This window comes from Sorex araneus, chromosome 3 (assembly GCF_027595985.1).
Source record: "Sorex araneus isolate mSorAra2 chromosome 3, mSorAra2.pri, whole genome shotgun sequence".
Classification (NCBI taxonomy): Eukaryota; Metazoa; Chordata; class Mammalia; order Eulipotyphla; family Soricidae; genus Sorex; species Sorex araneus.
Window position 1 is genome coordinate 184615915 of NC_073304.1, and position 20513 is coordinate 184636427.

Consider the following 20513-nt stretch of genomic DNA (forward strand, 5'->3'; position numbering starts at 1 on the left):
TCCTGGAGCACACAGTCACATATGTGGCAGCATTACACCTCCAAACTCCATAACACTGACATAATAGCCCAGTAGGAGAACTGCAAATTAGAAGAGAAAGCAGCACAGAATCTAACTAGGCTCAGTAAGCAAAAACAATAACACAAGGCTCAGCTAGCAAAACACACCTCAGTAAATCCTCACATAATGACTTTATTAAAGTTATTAACCCCACTGTGTAATAAAACAATTTCACAAACTTTTTTCTACTACTTTTTTTTTTAAACAATTCCACTTGCCATTTTATTGTAACAAACAATATAAAACAAGTTTTTCTGCCTTCCTGGCTGATGTGCCCTCCAGCACCTGGCCAAAGGGGACCACTGCAAGTCTTAGAAGTATGTCAGAAGTGGAACTGAACTGCTGGCCCCAGCAGGCACCAAAGCGGTCCCTCCCCCAACAGGTGGGCATGGCCTCCGGGGTAGCAGCTGCTCATGTGGCTGCAGATATTTTTTCCCTTTTTCAGCACTTTGGACTCATATCTCAGCCTCCACCACCTAATTATGATAAGGACAGCGTGGTTATCCCAAATACAATAAGACCAACAGTCCACTAGCCTATTCCAATCAAAATACTCCCAAAACTTACCAAAATAATGGTCAACACAAAGAAAATGAACAAGCCTAATGTAAAATAACACATCCCCTGATGCCGCACTAGTGGCCTTACATAAGGCACAGAGAAGCCCCAAAGAGGTAGCATTCTTAAAGGAGAAAAGGGAGTCCACCATCAAGTGAGCCCATCTAGAATCCCTTTGCTGTGAGAGGGAGTCACTGACAGTGAACTGGAGGGACCGACCCCCATACTGGCAGAGCAACATGAAGAAACAGCGCAGATACCCACCATGAGCAGTGGATGAAGAAAAGAGCTCTGAGCCTCAACAGGGAATACCCACAATACAATCTCTCCAATAAAGAATTCAGAGATGAAATGTTGAGGATGTTCAATGAGCTCAAAGAAACAGTGGAACAGGCATCCAGTAGATTAAAGGAGGACATGAAAGAAACAGTGGAACAGACAGCCAACAAAATATAGGAAGAAATGAGAGTAGAAATAAGAAAGCTACACACAGAAGTGTTACTAATAAAAGATTGGGCAGACGAAATTAAAAACTCAGTGGGTGCCCTCAACAGTAAGTAGAATGATAACAGCCGAAGACAGAATCGTTGAGTATGAAGATGAGTTGCAGAAAGCATACAGGAAGCGACATACAATGAGAAAAGACATCAAAATAGCTCTAGGGAGAATCAGAAACCTAGGAGACAAATTCAAGAGGAACAACATAAGAATCATCGGAGTGGGGGGGTGCGGGGGTGGGCGGGATGGGAGGTGTACTGTGGTTTTTTTTTTGGTGGTGGGATATGGGCACTGGTGAAGGAATGGTTGTTTCAGCACTGTATGACTAAGACTTAAGCCTGAAAACTTTGTAATTTTCCACATGGTGATTCAATAAAATAAAATTCTTATTAAAAGAAAAAAAGAATCATCGGAGTGCCAGAAGGATAGGAAGGCAACCCCAACGAAGTAGCAATAGTTAAAGATACCATTGCTGAGAAGTTCCCAGAGCTGAAGAATGTAAGCATCCAGGTCCAAGGAGCCTGAAGGGTACCAGCTAAAAGAGACCCTAATAAAAAGACTCCAAGGCATATTATAATCAGAATGGTGGATACCACAGATAGAGACACAATACTACAAGCAGCAAGGTCAAAGAAGGAAATCACATACAAAAGAATACCCCTTAGATTTACAGCAGACTTAACAGAGGAAATTGTCCAAGCCCGAAGACAATGGTGGGATATAGTAAAAAAAACTCAATGAAATGAATGCCTCACCAAGAATACCTTATCTGGCTAAACTCTCACTCAAACTCAAAGGAACAATACACTATTTCATGGATAAACAACAGCTCAGGGACTTCATAGACTCAAAACCAACCTTAAAAGAAGGACTAAAGAGGCTACTCTAAGACAAGACAAACCCCTACAAGCATAACAAACCTCTCCAGAAAGATACCACATAATCTCATGACAATAATCCCTCTCAATGTCAATGATCTAAATGCACTAATTAAGAGACACAGAGTGGCAAAATGGATTAAAAAACTGAACCCAACATTCTGCTGCCTACAAGAAACACATTTCAACAGTCAGAGCAAACACAGACTCAAAGTCAAAGGATGGAAAACAATCCTTCAAGCAAACAACTTCCTCAAAAGATCTGAGGTGGCCATACTTTAGTATCCAACAACATAGATTTCATGCTGGAAAAGATTAGAAGGGACACCAAAGGCCATTTTTCAATAATCAAGGGATATGTACATCAGGAAAAAAATCACACTCCTAAACATATACGCACTCAATGAGGGGTCAGCAAAATACTTAAAACAACTGCTAATAGACTTAAAGGAGGACACTGATAACAACACAATAGTAGTGGGAGACTTCAACACCGCCCTATCACCTCTTGACAGATCAGCAAGACTAAAACTCATCAAGGAATTACTGGCTTTGAAGCAAGAAATGAAAGAGAAAGGGCTAAGTGAAATGAATCAAAAAGAGAGGGACAGACTACACTCATTTGTGAATTATAAAGTAACATAATAGGAGACTAACACCTAAGGACAGTAGAGATGAGGGTCAGGAGGATTGCTCCACGGCTTGGAAGCTGGTCTCACGTACTGGGGGAAAAGGCAGCTGGGATGATGAAGGGACCACTAAGTAAATGATGGTTGAAGGGCTTGCTCAGAATGGTAGATGCCTTCTGAAAGACTAGGGACCAAACATATGGCTGCTTAGTACCTGTATTGCAAACCATAACACCCAAAAGGAGAGAGAAAGAGTCAGAGGGAATGCTCCTGCCACAGAAGCAGGGGGTGGAAAGGGGTGGGGGTGGTGGGAGGGATACTGGGAATATTGGTGGTGAAGAATGGGCACTGGTGGAGGGATGAGTACTTGAACATTGTAGGACTGAAACATAATCACGAAAGTCTGTAAGTCTGTAACTGTATCTCATGGTGATACATTAAAATAATTTTTTTTTTAATTATTCTGTTCCTGCCAAGGGAACAAGCTTAGGGAGTGGGTAGGAAACAGGACATTGGTGGAGAGGAGCTGTATAGGAAAAATGAATGCCTGAAACAACTGTAATATGAACCACTTTGTAAACCATGGTGTTCAAATAAAATTTTTAAAAAACAAAACTGAAGGGACTATAAACAAAAGTATTATTTCATACAAATATAGTCAAAAACCAAAAGCTCTGAAAATTATAGGAACTACATTTAATATTATTTATTTAATATTTATATTTATTTAATAATTTGGATAGGAAATCTATAGTGAAATTTCAAACACTACAACTAAACTCTAAGATACCTTTCTCAGGGCCAGAGTGATAACACAGCAGTCAAGACATTTGCCTTGCACTCCACAGACCCAATTTGGATCCCTAGCACCACACATGGTCCCTGGAGCCTTACCAGTAAGCCCTGAAAACTGCCAGGTATAGCTAGCAATCAATAAAGCAATAAAAAAATCAACCACTTTAGTTCCATGAAAGAAAAGATTTCAATAATTCATCTTGAGGTTGGAGATGTGGCTCAAGTGATAGAGCACACGTCTGCATATGCCCTAGATTTGATCCCTAGCACCACATAATACCGTTAAACAATTCAAGATATGAACCAAAATTTAAAAATTTTAAATTCACTGTGATTTTATACTTTGTTGTTACCTACTACTCCTAAGTCACTTGAATTTATGTACTGGTTTTAATAAACCCAAAATATTTAGGTCCCTAGTTCTACTGCCATAATTACCTTTAATGTTTCCACTTCATATTTCAGTCTTTGGTTGTCAGCTTGCAAGTCTCTATTTCTTTGTTCAGCCTGTACTAATTGTGCTTCCAACTCAGCTTCTAATTCTCTGCTTCCCTCCTGGAATTCAACTAGTTCATCCCGAGCTTCCTGGAAGCTACTCGGAAACAAAATGGAAAAGATAAGCTATATCAGGAATCACAAGGATCATCTTGAAGTTAATTATAGCCACTCAATAATTTCTGCCTGAATTTTTGCTAATGCTAGCATAAAGTATAGCAAGCAATAAAGACGACTGCTCTGCATCTTACTCTATACATTGAAGTCAATGAAAAATTTTATAGGGCAAGAGAGATGGTTTAAACTGGGGTTGACTCCTTGCATGCAGTCAACTCCAGTTTGACCTAGGCATAACACACAGTACCCCAAACATTGCTAAGAGTAACTCCAAAGCCCCTAATCAGAGCCAGAAAAAAGCCCTAAGCACTGCTGTATGTGACCCAAAACACCCTGCCCCCCAAAAAAAGAAAATATATTAAAAGCCCCCCAAAGAACATATATCTTATTATTCATCCCTTAGATCTTTAAGGGGCTAATTAAAAAAATAGGTTATTAAACCACAAATTTGTTTAATATTTAAATGTGCTTTCCAATATAATTGGTTTCCTCTGTAATGCTAATATTTAAATTTAAGCATTTGCAAACATTCTTCTGAGAAGGGACCCATAGGGACCTACAGAGATCACCAGCTTACTCAGGTATCTATAGCACAAAAATATAAAGAATTCCTATCAGAAACATACATTTTCTATATCCACCAACACAAAATAGTAAACGGCTTGAACAGTAATGATAAACCAGCAATAAAGTGTTCAGTAAGGTAAGGTTAAGCAGATTCTGCTAAGCAAAGTAGAATGATGCATGTTTTAAATTCTTTTTTTTTTTTTTACTTTTAAGACAAGTTTTGGTGTCCAAAGGTTATTATCCAAAAAGCTTTCCATGTAATTAAAATGTTCTATATGCCCTCAAAATCTCCCAAAGCTCTTCTCTCTTCACTGAAGCTTTGTTTACTCCAGATACTACTAAGGCTTGCTTGAAAAGAACTCAAATTTGCTAGAAGGAGCCCTATCTCCTAAAGACCAATGCAAGGCTGATATCAATTCAGTCAGCCAAAACAGCCCAGTATGGTAATAAGCATAAAGAAAGCAAAATGCCAGAAGAAATCACAAGTGGCATCAAATTTTCTTACTATTTTATAAATTTAAGTATTTATGACATTTTCTGCTTTTTATAGACAATGTGATTTTAAGCAATGTTATGACTTTTTCTAGAACCTTAATGCCAGCCCTGAAACCCTAAAAGTTAGGTTTTAAAAAAAAAAATGCAGGGGGGAGGTATATTATGATTCTTGGTGGTGGAATATGTGCACTGGTGAAGGGGCGGGTGTTTGAGCATTGTATAACTGAGACTTAAACCTGAAGGCTTTGTAACTTTCCACATGGTGAATTAATAAAAGAAATTTAAAAAATTTTTTTAAAAAATGCACATGCCAAATATGGTGGAATTTAAAAGCTCTCCCCTATTTTTAAGATGTTTTCCAATATTACCTTTGTTTATATTTCAAGGAAAGTTCCTTCCAATAAGCAGTTTCTTCCTTTAAACTTGAAAAATCTGGTATAGCCTCACCATCCATGATCAAGAAATCACCTGTGAAATGCAAAGAGACAATTATTTAAATAAAAAGAAAATAGCAGTTTCAGGACTGATCTGGAAGAGACACTGGCAGCGGAGTTATCCTAGGAAGGCCTATCCACACCAGGTCAAGATCTCTGAACCCGAGGTGGAATGGGAGCAGACCAGGTCACTGTCCTGCCAAAGGCCAATGGTACCACCTACCTACATGCAGCTCCCACACTTCCACAGAAACAGCTCAGCTACAGGAAACATCTCAAAGAGATGCTGGCAGCTGAGTTATCCCTAGAAGGCCCAGCTGCCACCAGGCCCAGATCTCTGGACTCTAGGAGAGACAGGGGCAAACCAGGTCCCCACCCTGCCAAAGGCCCAGTGCTCTCCACCCACCCATCTGGCTCCCACCACTGTAAGAGAAATGGGCCAGCTTCAGGATTGATCTCAGAGAGACCTGAGAAAGATACCTACATCGTCCCAACTTCAAAGTTCCTGAAGCATGTAATCACATATGTGGCTGCACAACACCTCCAAACTTCAGCCCAGGGGAAACAAGAAAATTAGGAGGGAAAACTGAAGAGAAGTCCAATGACTCAATGAGTGAAAACTAACACAGAAGGCTCAACTTACATCTAACAGCTCAGTAAATCCTCAGGCCATGACTTTAGGAACGTCATTATGTTATAATAAGCAATATAATTAGTGCCTACTAAGGAAGCAAGCTGCGGGTGGGAGGAGGGTGAAGTTAAGGGCATATTGATGGTGGGATTATTTCAATTATAAAATATTGAATATCTGAAACAAGAGTATTGTGAAAAACTTCGTAAATCAAGGTATTAAACAAAGTTTAAAAAAAATTAAAGAATATAGGAGCCTAAGTAAAAGCATAAGTGTAGAGCATTTTAGATGAAATTAAACATAAAAACATCTAAGAGTTGCTATTATAACTCAGGCATGTAAAAATTATTTATTTTTGGGTTGGAGCGATAGTACAGCAGGTAGGGCATTTGCCTTGCATGCGGCCAACCCGAGTTCAATTCCCAGCATCCCATGTGGTCCCCTGAGCACCTCCAGGATTGATCCCTGAGTGCAAAGCCATGAGAAACCCGAGCATCGCCAAATGTGACCCAAAAAAGCAAAAAAAAAAAAAAAAAAAATTATTTCTTTTCCCATTCTCAAGAACCACCAATATAAGATGATCAAGATAGAAACACAATAATATTTATTACATTAATCTGTAATTGATTCAAGTTAATCTATTCTGGGCAGCAAGACAAGGGTTTTTTTAATTATTATTAGATTTTGAAATAACATGGTTTATAATTATTGCCAGTGGCTTGGGAAAGTGGGGAATAAGGTAAGGTAACCTCAAGAAAAGCACTTTGACTTCTCTGCTTAATCCACCTCCGCTGCCTAGAACATCTGGCCTGGGTCAGGACTGGTAAAATCTGCTGTGATATCCTACACAGTACAGATGTTCATGTCCCACCAGCCCCACGTGGCGGCCTCAAGCTGCACTTGGAGTCCACTTGTTCTGCACATGGTGGAAATGATCCCTGACACATTTCTCAGGGAGCTATGGACATAGGCTGGAGTAAGGAACTGCTCTTTGCAAATCTAAACTTGGCACAGGCATTCCAGGTCTGTCACCTTCCCTCGCAGAAAAGAATTTCAGGAGGAGGTGAAACAGTGAAGCAAGATTTTTTTTTTTTTTTTTTTTTGCTTTTTGGGTCACACCTGGTGATGCACAGGGGTTACTCCTGGCTCTGCACTCAGGAATTACCCCTGGCCGTGCTCAGGGGACCATATGGGATGCTGAGATTTGAACCCGGGTCGGCCGCGTGCAAGGCAAACGCCCTACCCGCTATGCTATCTCTCCAGCCCCAAGATTTTTTTTAATATAAAAAGACATTTACTCATTATGATGTGAGGGGAGGCATTTATGAAATATAAAAAGTCATAATATTAGACTAGCACCCAAGGACAGTAGAAACAGGGCCAAGAAGATTGCTCCATAGTTGGGAGCCTGCCTTACGAGCAGGGGAAGAAGGCAGCTGGGATAGAGAAAGGATCACTAAGTCAATGATGGTTGGAGGGATTGCTCAAGATGGGAGATGTGTGCTGAAAGTAATAAAGGACCAAACATGATGGCCTCTCGGTATCTGTATTGCAAAACATAATGCCCCAAAGTAGAGAGAGAATAAGAAGGAAGTTGCAATAGAAGCAGTGGGTGGGGTGGGATGGGGGTGGGGAGAGGGATACTGGGGACGATGGTATTGGAAAATGTATACTGGTTGAGGTACGACTGTAACACAAACATGAAAGCTTTGAAAGTGTTGCTCATGGAGATTCAATTAAAAGCAAAAACAGATGTGAGGGGAGGGGCCAGAGCAACAGTAGAGCAGGTGGGTGCTTTCCTTGCACACAACCAATACAGGTTCAACCCGCTGCATCCCATATGGTGCCCCAGCCTGTCTGCAGTAATTTCTGAGTAAAGAACCAGGAGTAGTTCCTGAGCATTGCCCCCCCCACCCCCCCAAAAAAAGAAAGAAATTGATGTGAGAGGAGAGAAAGGAAAAAATACAGGTTCAAGAAACAACAAACATCTCCAGAATGGGGGTGGGGGTGAGGGGTGGGGTGAGGGGTGGGGGCAGGAGCCAAGAGAGAAAGAGAGAGGGAGAGAGGGAGGAAAAGGGAGGGGGAGGGATGGAAGGAAAGGGAGGGGGAGGAAGGAAGGGGGGGAGAGAGAGAGACAGAGACAGAGACAGAGAGAGACAGACAGACAGAGAGACAGAGAGAGAGAGAGAAAAAGCACAGTGTGCAGGAAATAATAGCTTCAAACAAGACTGCAAAAAAAATATCTCCCAAATGAAATCTAGTTCATCAGGCTTGGAAAGTAATTTATTTCCTATTTTGGTCTTCAATTTATCATTATTACCATGTACTATTCCCATGGAAAGTTGGGATTTAATGAACAAAAAGAAAAATTTTGTATTTATGCCCTTCCAATATGCAGACTTTGATAGTATTTCTTCTCCTGTTCTTCTCCAAGTGAAGATTTCTTATCTTTTCTGTTCCTGGGCACCTGGCAGCGATCTTGTCCCTTAATTATTTTGCTTTCCTAGAGTAGAGTAACCAGTACAACTTATCTCATTTTTTCAACATTCTATTTAAATAGAGGCTTCCCCCAGCAGTATACTGGTAGTACTGTGAGCCTGACAGTTCAGTGCTTGAACCCAGCCGGAGATGCTTGGGATCATCAGTAAAACACCAGAAAGTATTGGAAGCCATGAGGTGTGGGTTAGAATTGTTTTTATCTGTAAATGTTATTATTTACACAAGTACAAGCTAGGTGCTAGTCCTGAGCACCACTGGGAGTGACTCAAAAAGAAAGAAAAAGTGCTGGAGTGTTAGTATAGCCAGTAGTTAGGGTGCTTCCCTTGCATGCAGCTGACCTGGGTTCGATCCCCAGCATCTCATATGGTCCCCAAGCCCCACCTAGAGTTATCCCTGAACACCACTGGGTGTGACCACGCCCCCTTCCAAAAAAAAACCACACAGACAAATAAAAGACTGTGATCCCTATTCAAGAACCAGAAGTCAAAGTCAGGGACAGGGACAAGTCAATACTTTTTGTATACTTTTTTGTTTTGGTTTAATCAAAATTTCAGGAAGGTGGGGCAAGAGGGAACCTGGTAGAGAGAAACGGAAAATGGGGGAAGGTCTGGTGCTGAACATAATATGCCTAAAATTCAACAATGAATTGCTTTGGAAATCAAAGTGTCTTAATAAAAACATTTTTTTTTTTTTTTTTTTTTTTGCTTTTTGGGTTACTCCTGGCTCTGCACTCAGGAATTACTCCTGGCGGTGCTCAGGGGACCATATGGGATGCTGGGAATCAAACCTGGGTCGGCCTCGTGCAAGGCAAATGCCCTACCCGCTGTGCTATTGCTCCAGCCCCAGTAAAAACACTTTTAATTTAAATCAAATACATAAGAGTGAAAAAGACTTCATTAGATAAAAGCATTTGTCTCAGCATGCTTCACATTAGAAATAACTTTTGTCATCAAGTGAAACAGACTTTGAAAATTTAGAAACAAGCAGCAAGTCCATGGCTTGGAAGCCGGCCTCACATGCTTATAGCTCAGATAGAGAAGGGACCACCAACTAAAGGATGCTTGGAGGACCTGCTGAGGATGGGAGATGTGTGCTGAAAGTAGACTATAGACCAAACATAATGGCCACTTAATACTTGCATTGCAGACCACAACACTTGCCACGGGGGGTGGGGGGGAGCCAGTGGGAGGGATACTGGTTACTGGGAGCAGTGGTGGTGGAGAATGAGCACCGGTGGAAGGATGGGCACTGGATCATTGTATGACTGAAACGTAAGCACGGAAGTTTGTAAGTCTGCAACTGTACCTCCTGGTGATTCATTAAAAAAAGAAACAGGCAGCAAAATTTAAATATTAAGCAACTAAAACAATGATGCTAAATACCAAAATGAGACTGTCTTGATTATAAATAACACATTTCTTTTTTTAATAAAAATTTGTAGCACTGGACGGGGAGGGAGGGTGGGAAAAAAAATCTGTAGCTCTGTAGCACTGCTGTCCCGTTGCTCATTGATTTGCTCAAGTGGGCACCAGTAACGTCTCCATTGTGAGACTTGTTGTTACTGTTTTTGGCATATCAAATACGCCACGGGTAGCTTGCCAGGCTCTGCCATGCAGGCGAGATACTCTCGGTAGCTTGCCAGGCTCTCCGAGGGGGACGACGGAATCGAACCCGGGTCGGCAGCGTGCAAGGCAAATGCCCTACCGCGTGCTAAGTTTAGGAAAAACATTTTAGATGTTTAAAACCTGATATTGCCAATTCTTTTCCTTAATTACTCCTTGGTCACTTCCAGTTGGTAAAAACAATTCAATGCTTCATCTTAAAATGCAAGAAGTGACCTGGAAGCTGAGCAAAATGCTGCTAAATAACTGGGTCAAAGAGGAAATAAAAAAAGAAATTAAAATATTCCAAATAATAAAATTCCAATAACAAAACATTTTTAAACTATAGAAAATGGAAAAAATATTTCATGCTCATGGATTGTCAACCCATGACAAAACTGACAAATTGACACAATCATTGACATATTGTCAATCTATGTTATAAAAATAACCATCCTACCTAAATTATTATATAGTTCAGTATGCCAAAAACAGTAACAAGTCTCACAATGGAGACATTACTGGTGCCCCCTTGAGCAAATTGATGAGCAACAGGATGACAGTGACAGTGACAGTGACAGTGACAGTTCAATGCAATACCAATCTATACTCCAATGTCATTCTTCAAGAACTCAGAATGGTGGGGCTGGAGCAATAGCACAGCGGGTAGGGCGTTTGCCTTGCACGCGGCCGACCCGGGTTCGATTCCCAGCATCCCATATGGTCCCCTGAGCACCGTCAGGGGTAATTCCTGAGTGCAGAGCCAGGAACAACCCCTGTGCATCGCCGGGTGTGACCCAAAAAGAAAAAAAAAAATTAAAGGTATCTCACTAACTTGAAACTGTACTATAGTGATCAAAAGAGCAAGGTATTGGAAAAAGAAAGACTGATCAATGGGCTGGAATTGAATACCCAAAATTAAAATCCCCAGATCTATGTCAGACACTTCTCTGAAAAAGACAAATGGCCAACAGACATACACAAAAAAATATTCATCACTTGTTATCAGGAAAATCCAAATCAAAACAACAATGAAGTATCATTTCATACTAGTGGAAATAATCTGTGCTGGCGGGATTGTGGTGAAAACAGAATTCTCATCCACTGCTGATGGGAAGGTTTTCTGGTTCAATCCCCATGGAAAAGTGTGGAGATTTCTCAGAGAAGTATACATACAGGGGTTGGAGAGATATACAGTGGGCAGGGTGTTTGCTTTGGAAGGGGTCCTCCTGGTTTCCATCCCATATGATGCCCGAACCCATCAGAACTGATCCCTACGTGTAAAGCCAAAAGTTAGCCCTGAACTCTGTCAGGTTGTGGTCCAAAAAAAAAAAGAGCTGCCATGCAGCTCAGCAATTCTACTTCTTGGTATCTACCCCTAAGATGCAAAAACATTCATTCAAAAGCACATGACGCATACCATTATTCATTGCAGCACTTAATGGGTTAGCTAGGATATGGAATCAATCCACGTGTCCAATGACAGATGAACAGGTAATAGAGGTGTGGTATATATATATATATATATATATATATATATATATATTATATATACATACATACATACACAATGGAATACTATGCAGCTGCCAAAGATAATGAAATCATGCAATTCACCACAACCTGGACAGAACTGGATGATATCATGTTATTCTAAATCAGAAGGACAAATATAGGATGATCTCACTTATCTGTGACATGTAGAATTAACAAGATAAGGGGATGCAAGGGATCAAAGGGGGAGGGTACCCAGATTACCTTAGTCCCTAAATTTTAGAAACTAGAAGAACAAGGAAGGGAAAAAAAGTCAAGGTGGGAAGAAAGAAGAGGCAGACAGGAGGCAACAGGGGCAGGGCCAAGGATCTCAGGCAGAGTGATATAAGGGTGTGGTTTATCTATGTATCTAAAAAACAGAATCAACAACACTGTAAGCAACAATAACCAAACTGACCAAAATTCTTCAAAATGTGCCTGTGGAAACCTACAGAAACTGGTGGAGGGAAGTTGACATTAGTGATGGGTTTGCTATTGGAAATACTGTATGCAGAAAAATTAATTATGAACAACTTTGCAAGTCACTGTGCCTTAATTAAAAATAAAAATAAATTTAAGAAAAACCTGGGCCAGAGCAATAGTTCAGCATCTAAGGTGCTTGCCTTGCACACGGCCAACCTGGGTTTGATCCCTGGCACCCCATATGGTCTGCCAAGCCCACCAGTAGTGACCCCTAAGCGTCTGACCAGGAGTAAACCCTAAGCACAGCCAAGTGTGATCCAAAAATCAAAAATAAAACAAAACAAAATAAAAATCCTGGTTTTGCAATCCACCCCAGTCGGGAGCTACCTGATTCTCAAAGTGAGCCCAAAAGGTGCCCAGTGGTTAAATACCCAAAAGACCCATTGCCAAACCTAATCCTTGGGCCCAAGAGATAAACCAGAATTTGCATTAAGGGCACAAAAAGCAAATCTAGAGGCTGGAGCGATAGCAAGGGCGTTTGCCTTGCACAGCCAACCCAGGTTCAATTTCCAGCATTCCACCAGGGGTAATTCCTGAGTGTAGAGCCAGGAGATTTTTGTGACCCAAAAAGAAAAAAAAAAAAAAGCAAATTTACCTACGTTATCTTTTTGAGCTGTAAAATAACTCAATCCCAGGCAGATTTTTCAACTCAAGTTTTACAAGTAAAGCTTGAAAATTCAGCTCTATTTCTTGTAAGCTCGTTGTCCAACTTCAGGGTCAAATAATTCCAAAGGAAAATATTTAATGTGTTTTTATTTCATATATGTATCTATTTTCTTGAATTCTTACGTGAACTAAATGTTAACTACAATTTTTTCAATTAATAGCTAGGTTTACAAGTTACTTACTTGTCCCTTTAACAGCATTTATAATCTATGCCAAAACCATTGACTAACATGACCATCACTTTTTCTAGGATCAATTAAAAACATTTAACCAGGGCCAGAAAGAGTACAGTGGGTAGGGAGCTTGCTCTACATCCACCTGACCTGGATTTAATCTGCCATACCATATATGGTCCCCTGAGCACCGCCAGGAGTAAGCCCTGAGAATATATAGTCCTATGTGGCCCCGCAAAAAATATTTTTTAACCAGGGAAGGCCAGCAAGATAGTTCAAAGGGCTAGAACACATATTTTGCATGCAGGAACTTCATGTTCCATTCTCAGTACATGTTTCCCTGAGCACTGCCTGGAGTGACCCCAAGTGTGACCCAAAATAAAAACAATGAGAGAAAATCTATGCAGGGAACAAAAAGAAGCAGCAGTACAGCATAGATGTTACGAGCCCAAAGCCTAGGTCTAATATCAGACCCCTCAGCTGACTACCACATAAAATAGGGCTAGTATAAAAATTAAGTAGTAAATATTTGTAAAACACCTAATAAAACACTGGCACATAATAAATTTATGTGTAAATTTCATTTAATTATAAAATTTGGTAATTTAGTAATAAAGACTTGTGAATTATTGCCACAAAGTAATTTTTCTTGTTTGTTTTGTTTTGGGAGCCACACACAGCAGGGCTTATTCTGCATCCGTGCTCAAGGATCACTCCTGGCAGCCTGAGGGAACTAATGGGGTATCAGAGATCAAACCCAAGTCAGCCATGTTGCAAGATAAGCACCCTACCCACTGAACTATTGCTCCAGCCTAAGAACTTCATTTTTAGAATACAAATTATTTCTTTAAGTCACTTCTATTAGTAAGTATTCTAGTGATCCACACTACCAGTAACACTTCAAATCCTCGTTCAGAACTATGTTGCAATGCCAGATTAAAAGCTAATCAGAGGGGGCTAGAGCAATAACACAGCAGGTAGGGCGTTTGCCTTGCACTCGGCCGACCTAGGTTCAATTCCCAGCATCCCATATGGTCCCCTGAGCACCGCCAGGGGTGATTCCTGAGTGCAGAGCCAGGAGTAACCCCTGTGCATCACCAGGTGTAACCCAAAAAGCAAAAAGAAAAAAAAGAGCTAATCAGAAAATTCCTTGTGCTCAAACATCATTTTTACTTCTTTCTAACTCGTATTATCCAGTCTTGTCACTCTAACTTCATTGATCAGACTTACCTTTCCAAGTGAGATTCTTTACAAATGACAAAAATTTACTACCACTACAGATATTCAAAAGACATTTCAAAGGGCTGTAAAAGACAGTTCCCAGTTTGTTTCAAGTGACAGTGAGAGGATATGTTGACTGTTATTTGAAACTATATAACTGGAGAGAATAAGTTAGTAGTATAGAAACCTACACTGCTAAAACAATACTTTAAGGATACATCATAAATATGAAGCTAAAGACAGATAGTTACATACCCTTACCCTACCTAAATTTTTCCTCAATACCACATCTATACAACAGTAGAGTATGAATCACAAAAATATAAAAACTTTTACTAAAATAAGGCATTATCAGACTATGTATGACCTGTATATGACTTTCATGATATCATGAAGGTCTAGCAACTCACTTGTTTGGTTTTGGAGGTGCGGGGGTCACACCTAGCGACTCTCAGGGGTTACCCATGATTCTGCACTCAGAAATTACCCCTGCAAAAACTCAGGGGATCATACAGGTTGCTATGGATTGAACTTAGTTGCCATGTACAAGGCAAGCACCCTCCCCATTGCACTATCAATTCAGCCCCTCACTGGGGTTGTTTTTGTTTTGTTTTGTTTTAAACCAGGGAGGGTTCTGAGGGGTGAGAAATAGTGCAGTGAACTGGGAACTTATCTTAATGGGTTCTGTCCCCTGAACCACACATACAGTCAGTCCCCCTCACTCTACCAAAAGAAAGCCCCGAGTGCCGAAAAACAAACAAAAAAATTTAAGGGGGGCAGGGAGGCGACCCTTGTCCAAAATGCTTTACAAAGAAATTCCATTCATAAAAAGAGAATACATTTTTGTTATCCTTTGTTATCTAGATTAATTATTCAATTCAAATAATTGGAATATATGCCTCACACTGATGCCAATTTTTTTTAACTTTTTGCATGTTTATTTTTGGGCCACACCCAGCTGTACTCAGGGCTTACTCCTGGCTCTGTGTTCAGGAATCACTCCTAGTGGGGCTTGGGGGAATATACTGAGTGCCAGGGATTGAACCCAAATGAGACATGCAAGGCATGCACCGCATCTGCTGTACTATCGCTCTGGCCCTATTAATGCCAAATTTAATATAAATTGCAATAATTCCAGAGGGAGAGTCTAGATCTGGGGGCCATCGCCAATAAAAGCAGGCCTCACTGTCAGGCCTGATGTCTCAGTGCTCAGGCCAGTGAAGCAGACCTACTTGAGCCCACCTCATCAGGGGCCACCAAGGACCACCTGGTAAAGTGGTGCTAGTACAGCATGTTCTCCAGCACTCTGAACCTAAAATAATTCTCTCTGGCCTAAAATAATTCTCTTTTAATTTTCTTAATAAGAAAATCCAAAGAGGGCTGGAGTGATAGCATAGCGGGTAGGGAGTTTGTCTTGCATGTGGCCGACCCAGGTTCAAATCCCAGCATCCCGGGAATATGGTACCCTGAGCACCGCCAGGAGTAATCCCTGAGTGCAGAGCCAGGAGTAACCCCTGTGCATCGCTGGCTGTGACCCAAAAAGCAAAAAAAAAAAAAAAAAGAAGAAGAAGAAAATCCAAAGAGGCTGGAGCAATAGTGCACAGGTAGGGTGCTTACCTTGCACACAGCTGACCTGCGTTCGATCCCTGGCATTCCGTATAGTCCCCAAGCACCACCAGGAGTAATTCCTGAGTACATAGCCAGGAGTAACCCCTGAGCAATGGGTGTGGCCCAAAAACAGACAAAAGTCCAGAGCTGGAGACATAGTATAGGGTTTCTGCGCTTGCCTTGCACATGGCTGATGAAGGTCTGATCCCCAACACTGCATCTAGTTCCCCAAGCACCACTTAAGAGAGAACCCTGAGCACAGAGCCAGGAATACGCCCAAAGCACTGCCAACTGTGGCCCCAAAAACAAAAAAGAAAAAGAAAGAAAATCCAGGTGGGGGTGAGGGATAGGATAGGGACAATAGTGGAGTGTAATGGACACAACAGTGCAGGGTGTGTTTTCAGTATAATGTTTGCATAATATTAACAATGTAAACCACAAAGCCTAAAATAAAAAATAATGCTAATAATAAAATTTGAAGACAGCTCTCAAAAAAATAAAACTTAGGATCAAGGGATGGCTCAATGACAAAAAAAAATAATCATCCATTTTATATGCTATTGTCTGCCAATACACTAATGAAACTGGAAGAGTTCTCTAATTTAGTGTAGGTATTACTTGTCTCTTTGCCAAAATTATTCTGATCATTTACACAAATTTTTATCTTTTCAAAAATTTTTTTCTACTTTATGAGGTGCTCAGAAACTCATGCCAGATATAATTTTAAGCATTATTTACCAAATTTCTTAGTATGGCTTACATAAGAATGAAAGTAAGTTTTTTCAGATGTCATTAAAGCAATTTCTAAGTTCATTGGTTTCTACTAATTATGAGTTCCTTGCCCAACTTCAACTTACTTAAGAAAGTCAATACAGGGGCCGGAGCGATAGCACAGCAGGTAGGGCGTTTGCCTTGCACGCGGCCAACCCAGGTTCGATCCCCGGCATCCCATATGGTCCCCCAAGCACTGCCAGGAGTAATTCCTGAGTGCAAATCCAGGAGTAACCCCTGAGCATCGCTGGGTATGACCCAAAAAGAAAAAAAAATTGAAAAAAAAAAAAAGAAAGTTAATACAAGCCTAGAGGAATAGCACTGTAAGTGCTGTATCTTAGAGCATCTTCCTTGTAGGAGCACAGTCATGGCTTCAAATTCCCTCCTAGCAGCTCTGCTCTTTCAGCCTAATACCTCTTCCGTCTGCTAGTATCTCTGCTCTTCAGCCTAGAATCTCATTCCTGGCACTGCAAGTGATTTCCCATTGCACCACAGCCAGGCATGTGTAAGCAACACAAAAAAGAGGTGTAAGCACAACTACAAAGAAGAGTGAGCACCCCAGCCAGGAAGAGCAACTTCTGCAAGCGTGTATGATTAAAGCAGCAACCCCCCAGCAAGCACCACAACTATAACTTGAGTACCTCAACAAAAGTGCCGCTGCTGGCATACACATGTGCAAGCACAGTAACTGAAGAAGTACAGCTGAACACCTGGCAACTGTGTGCACTGCACAACCTGAAGGGCAACCCTAATTCACAGCAACATTGTCAACAATGGGACGAGAGGGAAGGAAAATAAATTTTAAATTTTTTAATTTAGAAAGGGGCCAGGAAGATCTTACAGGGGTTATCCCGACACAATCTGGCCTCCTCGGTATCACCAGGAAAGGGCCCTGCAGAAGTGGCCCTGGTGGTCCCCTGCAAAGCAGGCCAGAGCATCACCACATCCTCAGGCCCTAGCACTGAGCCACCACTGGTTTAGCTGAGGATAGCAAGGAGTGCCCCTGGGGACCCAAGTACCTGCTTGGGAGCAACCCTCCCCAGAACCCACTCACAAATTTCTTTAAAAAAAAAACAAATGATCATAATCATGACGGTCCTCATTCCCCTGATCCTGAAAGAGCCCCCAATACGCCATTGGGCTACACTAGCACACGATAGAGACGAATGGAGACATTTACTGGCACCCACTTGAGCAAACTGATGAACAATGAAATGACAGTGAGATAGATAGATAGATAGATAGATAGATAGATAGATAGATAGATAGATAGATAGATAGATAGACAGATAGATGTGTATGTATATATATATGAGACACAGAGATAGTACAGTGGTTAGGATGCATGCCCAACAATCACCTGACCCATATGCCCAACCCAGGTTTGATTACAGCACCACATGGTGCCCCATTGCCAGATGCAGCCCCGGAAGCCCCCAGCACTGCTGGGGTGACCTGAGTATCCCTGGCACTGCAAAGCTAGAGTAGCACTGCATCCAGGGGCCCTGGAACTTAACCTCCAGACCAGCTAATGAAAACTGCAAGGTGCCCCACCCCACCTCTTACACCCCACTTAGGAGGGTCAAAATTTTTAAATAAATGTAAAAGACTTGCTCACAACCTGCCCAGGTTCATCCAGGTACCACATATCCCTAAACACCACCAGGAGAGATTCCTGAGCAGACGGGTATGGTGGGGGAAAAAAAAAATGTTTTTGTTTCTGAAGTCAAACTATTAACTTCATAAGGCAGGCCACCTTCTAACAAAGGTTAACCAAACCTTTATTGCTTCTATGCACTCGGATTTTAAATGTATTTTAAAAATCTTAAAATTTTAATTTAACAAAATCGTAATTGCCTCAACTCATGACAATGCTACATTTTACCCCACCAACTTCATGATTTAGCAAAGCCACCAACTTCATGATTTAGCAATTTCACAATTAGAAGCAGCGGAACTTATCAAACAAAATAATTAACCAGGAACCCATGAACAAGTTTCGAAGTAGAATTTTCTCACAACTGAGTAGACTGAGTACAACTGAGTATATTTTACCCTATGTGTCTCCTAAATTAGCTTTGGGGTGTGCGTGTAGCAAGACTGCTTATAGGAGAAAGAGACAACATGTTCAAGAGACAACACAGGCTACCCAGAAAACCAGCTTCTGATATTTTTTGACAAGTCAAAGCTTTCGCTTTTCTTTCCGAGCGATGTGAAAAATCCCACAAAAAGAAAGCAGAACTCTGAGCTCGAGGCATAAATTCGGATCCAATGAAACCACTGGTTAAACCACTTAACCCTACCTGGACTCAATTTACATGTCCGGTCAAAAGGCGACGTCAGAATCCGGGACGAACACAAGGTGATAAGGTTCAAAAGAGAGCGCGAGTGCTTTGACATATGCAAAGGCACTTCAGAAACGGCACGTAGTAACAATGAAAGAACTGTCACTTTGGGAGGCCAATTTTAAAGGGTTACTGCATTGCTTACCAGGAAGAAAAGAAGACAAGTGTGCAAGCAATCAGAACCTGTTTGGTGACACTTTTCTGAACTCCACGAAGGGTGAGGAAGGGTGAGTTCTCAGCAATGTCACCGAAAGGCCCAAAAAGCCCCACGTCGGTTGCTTCCGCTCTCGCCCCACGGGGAAGAAATGCGACGCAAGCTCAAATCCAACCCGGTTTGAAGAAGCCTTCGGCTACACTACGTGAAGGTGAGGGCAGGGCCAGGCACGCCACAGCCCGTCCTTCGGGCGCATCCCTGGGGCGGCACGACAGGCCCGGCCCCCGGGAAGGCCGTCCCTCCCCGCCCGGGCGCGAGCGCCACCCCGGGCCCCGGCTAGCGCCCTTCCAGGCGCCACTGCTGGGCCACATCTCGGACCCGGGCGGGGAAAGTCAGTTAGAGCGGTTGGGACTGATGCACCTGGACTGGCCGCAGGAGAACAGCGCCCGGCCCGGCCCTGCGGGGCCTCCAACGTCACCACCGGGCTTGGCAGGTTTCCCACGGGCAGGCCTCGGCGCAGACGGCCTGGCCCGTCCCCGGAGGAGCCCCGCACACACGCTCACCTCCCGAGTGTCAAAAACGCATGTTCGCCGCCGCTCGATCGCCGCCTCGGCTCCTCTACCCTGGCCAGGGCCGCCCAGCAGCTCAGCTCCGCGGACCTCCGCAGTCCCGGGCTCCGCTCCCCGCACCGCGGCGCCGGCTCCTCCCAGACACGTCAGGGACTGCCGGGCTGTCCGTGGCCATTCTGTGACGCACGGGGCGGGGCTCGGCGCATGCGCCAAGCTGAGCTGGGCCGGCGGGGCGGAGTGGGGCCGGCGGGCGGGGCGGGGTGGAGCGTGGTCAGGGGCGGGGCGGGGACGGGGCCGGGACAGCCGACAGCGGGGCGGGGCGGGGCGGGGTGGGGCGGAGCGGGGCGGGGCGGGGCGGGGCGAGGCCGGCGGGGCAGGGCCAGAGGGCGGGGCCGGCGGGCGGGGCGGGGCGGAGCCGGCGGCGGGGGCGGGGCGGCGCGACAGCTGCTCGGCGTCACAGGGGCATCGGGCGGGGTGGTCTTCGATCTCAGACCCCCTCAGACCTGTGTGCGCCTTTAGATGACTCCAGGAGTCACCGCTGTGGCTGGGACCCGCTGTCCCGTGTATCAGCCGCCATAACCCTACAAGTGTCTGCCTCAGTGTTTCCATTCATAAGAACATGGTGTGGCCCGAAACAAAACAAAGATTCATCTCTGCTCTTCACCTGCGAGACCACCAGACGAGACCTAGAGTGTTCTGATCGCCCTTATCGTTCTCCTGGAAGATCGATTGG

At 43.0% G+C, this 20513-nt stretch overlaps 1 protein-coding gene across 2 annotated transcripts in view; it reads right to left on the reverse strand.

Moving 5' to 3' along the window:
- Window positions 1-19975, reverse strand: part of NDEL1 (nudE neurodevelopment protein 1 like 1) — a 43793-nt gene extending 23818 nt beyond the window's left edge. Inside the window, exons 1-3 of one of the 2 annotated variants that reach the window (XM_055131677.1) lie at window positions 19775-19972; window positions 5461-5560; window positions 3857-4010 (exon numbers count right to left, since the gene is read on the reverse strand). In XM_055131677.1, the coding sequence (XP_054987652.1) occupies window positions 3857-4010; window positions 5461-5546 (240 nt within the window). In that variant the 5' untranslated portion in view covers window positions 5547-5560; window positions 19775-19972. Of the gene's footprint in view, window positions 1-3856; window positions 4011-5460; window positions 5561-19774 lie in introns of both variants that reach the window. The other variant, XM_055131676.1, reaches the window with a different exon arrangement.
- Window positions 19976-20513: the final 538 nt, after the last annotated feature.